The sequence below is a fragment of the Chiloscyllium plagiosum genome, chromosome 21 (assembly GCF_004010195.1).
Source record: "Chiloscyllium plagiosum isolate BGI_BamShark_2017 chromosome 21, ASM401019v2, whole genome shotgun sequence".
Lineage (NCBI taxonomy): Eukaryota > Metazoa > Chordata > Chondrichthyes > Orectolobiformes > Hemiscylliidae > Chiloscyllium > Chiloscyllium plagiosum.
The window spans coordinates 45,270,199-45,275,085 of record NC_057730.1 but is presented as its reverse complement, the minus strand read 5'-3'; the positions used below and the strand labels follow the sequence as shown (position 1 = coordinate 45,275,085).

General features: G+C 43.3%; 1 protein-coding gene across 9 annotated transcripts in view; it reads left to right on the top strand.

Moving 5' to 3' along the window:
- Positions 1–4,887, top strand: part of LOC122560826 (neuronal-specific septin-3-like) — a 464,551-nt gene that overhangs the window by 387,140 nt on the left and 72,524 nt on the right. For 8 of the 9 annotated variants that reach the window (XM_043711963.1, XM_043711961.1, XM_043711964.1 and 5 more), the window contains one exon: positions 2,992–3,120. The exons of the other annotated variant lie outside the window; for it this stretch is intronic. In XM_043711963.1, coding sequence (XP_043567898.1) covers positions 2,992–3,120 — 129 coding nt within the window. The remainder of the gene's footprint in view (positions 1–2,991; positions 3,121–4,887) is intronic. 9 annotated transcript variants of the gene reach the window in all.

Sequence of the window (4,887 nt, the reverse complement as noted above, 5' to 3'; positions counted from 1 at the left end):
ACGGGTTGGACCGAAGGGTCTGTTTCCATGCTGTACATCTCTATGACTCTATGACTCTTAAGTGCAGGTGCTGGATAATAAACTGACTTGAACAGCTACTGCTACACGTCTAGCTAGCATTAATGTGTTGCTGGAAAAGCGCAGCAGGTCAGGCCGCATCCAAGAAGCAGGAGAATTGACGTTTCGGGCATGAGCCCTTCTTCAGGAAATTGTACGATGCTGCCTGACCTGCTGCGCTTTTCCAGCAACACATTTTCAGTTCTGATCTCCAGCATCTGCAGTCCTCACTTTCTCCTCCTAGCTAGCATTAATATTGGGTTAATTAAATGTTACCTGCGGCTTTTTAATGGTTTCATTTTCTTGGTCAAATATTAATAACTCATCTCTAATATTTATGATTGTGATTTTAATTCCAAGGGTTTAATGTTTTCTGCAACTTTATTGCAAAGAAATGAAGCAACTGAATTGTGTCTACTAGATTAGATTAGATTGGAAACAGGCCTTTCGGCCCAACAAGTCCACACCGACCCTCTGAAGAGTAACCCACCCAGACCCATTTCCCTCTGACCAATGCACCTAACACTATGGGCAATTTAGCATGGCCAATTCACCTGACCTGCACATCTTTGGATTGTGGGAGGAAAGTGGAGCACCCGGAGGAAACCCACGCAGCCACGGGGAGAATGTACAAACGACACACAGTTGCTCGAGGCTGGAATCGAACCTGGGACCCTGGCGCTGTGAGGGAGCAGTGCTAACCACTGAGCCACCATGCCACCCCCTATTTACATATACAGTAGCGCCTCGACTTGCGAACTTAATCCGTTCCAGGACCCAGTTCACGAACCAAAAGGTTCACGAACTGAATCAATTTTTCCCATGTTCACAGCACACGCGCCAACAACGAACTGCGCATGCTCCAAAGACGAACTGCTCGTACCTTGAATTTTGTACATATGTTGAAGCAGAGTTTTATGTACAAAGCTGTTCGCAAACCGATTTGTTCGTGAACGGGGTAGTTTGTATGTCGAGGCGCTACTGTAAACCAAGACAATTGGAATACAATTGGAAGGTAGCTCCTCACTACCATGTGCTCAAGGGCAATTAGAAATGGACAATAAATAAGACCAGAAGGAAATGGAACAGGAGCAGGCCATTCACCCCTTTGAGCTGCTCCACCATTCAATAGGATCATGGCTGATCCGGCATTCCTCACGCACACTTTCCTGCATTTTCCCCATAACTCTTAATGCCACTCCTGATGGAGATCCTGTCTAACTCAATAATAAATATGCACAAGGACTCTGCCCCCATAGCTCCCTGTAACAAGGAGTTCCAAAGACTCACAATCCTCTGAGAGAAGACATTCCTCCTCATCTCAGCCTTAAATTGGCACCCCTTTATTCTGAGACTATGCCCTCTGGTCCTAGGCTCTCCCATGAGGCGAAACGTCCTCTCAGCATTAACCCTGTCAAGCCCCTTAAGAATCTCAAACGTTTCAATAAAAACACCTCTCATTCTTTTAAACTCCAGTGAGGAGAGTCCTAACCTGTTTAGCCATTGCTCATAAGACAACCCCTGCATAGCAGGGATCGTCCTAGTGTACCTTCTCTGAACTGCCTTCAATAAAATGATACCTTTCCTTAAATAAATAATCCACTTCCTAAGAGCAAATAATAACAAGGAAAATGTGTTTTCTGATTTTATTTCAGTTTAGTCAATGTTTGCCTTCTCTGGGAAGCATCAATTCCTGACGGGGATTCGGTGTTGATAACATTGAGCACTTTCTTTTTCCTTGTACAAGTGGTTAATTCTCATCTCCTGGTTAACGTGTGCTTTGGTACCTCTTTCAACCAGGTGACCGACTGAATAACCCCTTGTTGCTGTTCACTGATGCCAGCACTGTTGTGCCCTTTAGTGGCGCTTGGATGGACTCACATTTCCCAAACTCCACACTGTTGTGGTTTCTCTATTTATGAAAGGATGTAAATGCATTAGAGATGGTTTGGAGAAGGCTCCCTGGATTGAGTCCTGGAAAGAGCGGATTTTTATCAATCAGGGATCAAGGGTTGTGGGGGGAATGCAAGAAACTGGATGTGAGGAATGTGTTGGCTCCGCCATGATCTTATTGAATGACAGACCAGGATCGAGAGGCCAAACAGGGCAGATCTTCTATGATCTTATTAAATGGAAGACCAGGCTTGATGGGCTGAATGGCCTAATTCACCTCCTATTTCTTGTCTGTATCAGCACATTTACTGCAAAGTAAGAACTGACCCAGAAACACACTGAATCCACTTAGTTCCTCCTGTTTTACGTTTGAATTTGTTGACTCCACTTGATAGATGTCTGCGTGCTTTTCTTGGCTATTCAATACTATTGAGTAACCTGATTCCAGCCTTTTGCCCACGGCCCCCTTGAATTGAATGCTGGCAGGTGCTCTCTGTAACTTTTCCCTTTCAGTAAAAAAACAGAGTCCACTTGGCATCCCCTCCCACAGGCAGAAGGGTGCACCTGTTCTGTGGCTCTGTGCAGTGAGCCCACATGGCAGTGATAAATGGTGTGCTCGAGGGGTCATGAGCTTCTAAATATGCAACCACACCGTTCCCAGCAAAAGGGACAAGACCTCTTCGATATGCACATAGTTCATAATGGGCTTAGGCTGGATATAATGAGGCCCAAAATGTTGTGACTCCAGGAACTCTTTTATATATATCTTCAAATATTTTTCTGCACAATCTAAGTTTTGTCCCATAGACATTATGGAAAGTAATTTAAGCAAAATCTGACCATCCCTCCCCTTTGGGCTGTTACTGTAGTGAGACCAGACTTGATTAAATAGTTTGGAAAACGTTTAATCATTTCTAAGCTATGGTTGACTACCGATATTTGTGGTTCTTTAGTGTTTTTAAAAGCTAAAACTCTTGCATACTGTACAGAAAGTAAAAACACTGCCTTTTGTCTAAAGCATTGCTTTCTCTCCTAACGCAGGTGAAAGTGGGCTTGGAAAGTCAACATTAGTAAACACCTTGTTCAAGTCGAAAGTTAGCCGGAAATCTTGCACACCCAACTTTACGGAAAAGATTCCCAGGACCGTAGAGCTGCAAACTATCAGTCACGGTACGATTTCTCAGAAACCACGTTGCAATGTCACTGGAGTGCAGAATCATTCTGTATTGTGCCTTGTAGCCATGGAGCTGTCTGCCATGGTGTAATAATGGCAATAGGGAGATAGCTATACCCAGATGAACTAAAACTGGGAATCACTCTTGACTGATGTTGTCACATTAAGAAAAAAAACTACATGTTTGTATCAAATTCTTCTTCCCGTTATTTTAACAAAAGTGCTGACCCATTTAAAATAAACTGGTTAACACCTCTGTTGAATTATGAAATGGAGGAATTTAATGCAGGTGCACTGATTCTATCAATTACAAGCTTACGGAAGCCCTGTATGATAATACTGAACATATTTAGTTGGCAAGGCTGTTGGCGAAAGAGATGCATTTACATTTGAAGCAAATTATTTTACTTAATGGTCATTGTTTCTGCATAGAAGGTGATGAAAGATTTAACTTTTAAGAGGATAATGTGACATATAGATAATTTTACACTTTGCTTCGAATTATTATTTGTCACAATTCATATTGACAGCTGATATAAAAACTCATCAAGGTGGCCGTGAATAGAGACCGGCTCACCTGTGATGTTTAGGTGTTTTGGCTGAATTCTATTCAGTGTTTTCTTTGCTGATGGCCATGAAGATTTGTTTGTAGAGAAAGGAATATGATGCAGACAGAAGTGGATGAACATGTAGGAGTGAGAATAAGGGGAAAGAGTGAATCGGGGGAGTGTGAAGTGATGGAGATAATTGGGATTGGTATGATCTTGTTTGCCTCCAGTATTCTCAGAAAATGCCTGAGTCACAGTAATCCCACTCTGTGTTACAATTTTATTCAGACCCCCATCTGTCACATTTCAGTGGATCATGTGGCTCTCCCAATCTCAGTCCAATTCCTTTTGGGCACAAGTTTGGTGCTTGAAATTGTTGCAAGTTGATAACGAAACTTGCAATGAGAGGTTTTCTAATGTGCGATGTGGGAAACGGAGAGAAAAAAAATCACGCTGTTCCAGAAATATTGCCCCGAGGCTGGGATTCAAAGAGATTGCAGGATCAGAGAGCCGGAAGCTTTACTCTCCATCTGACCTGTGCTGTCTGTGCCCTTTTGCAGCTGGCAAGTCACCAGTGATGCCTGAATGTTCCCTTCTCCTGCACAATCATCTGCTTTGTGAGCAGGATGAGCCATCAGAGGACTTCACGTGTAAAAAAAAAAATTGTTGAGTTTGCTCTTTACATTTGAAGCAAGTCCTATACTTCATGAACGTTAAAATGCTTTTGAAGTAAATGTCCGTCAACCCAGCGAAGTTGTTTAAGCTGCTTGGGCTCCTCACGTTCTGGGGTTGTATAAAATTGTGGAAATATTACATTGTTAGGGCAGTCCCCGATGAATGTTAGTTTGCCTCTGCTAGTTTAGCTCAGTTATGTTATAGAGTAGAGTAACTGGTTTGTGGCCATTGATTCGACAGAGAGATTTTGAGTTAGATATTTGATTGCCTATTGCCATTTATTGGAACCAGGGGGCAGTGAATCTAATACCAATGCGCGCACACCCAAACTGCGCCTGAGGCATCACGTTGTTTAATGCATCGCGTGGTCTTAGACCAGTGGCATGGGCAGGTTGGCAAGGTGGGAGTGTCAAGGGTGTTGGCATGAGGCACACGGGTTAGGCAGGGTCCGTGGCCTTGCATTGGGGATTATTGGGTACAAAGAGGAGAAAGTGAGGACTGCAGATGCTGGAGATCAGAGCTGAAAATGTGTTGCTGGAA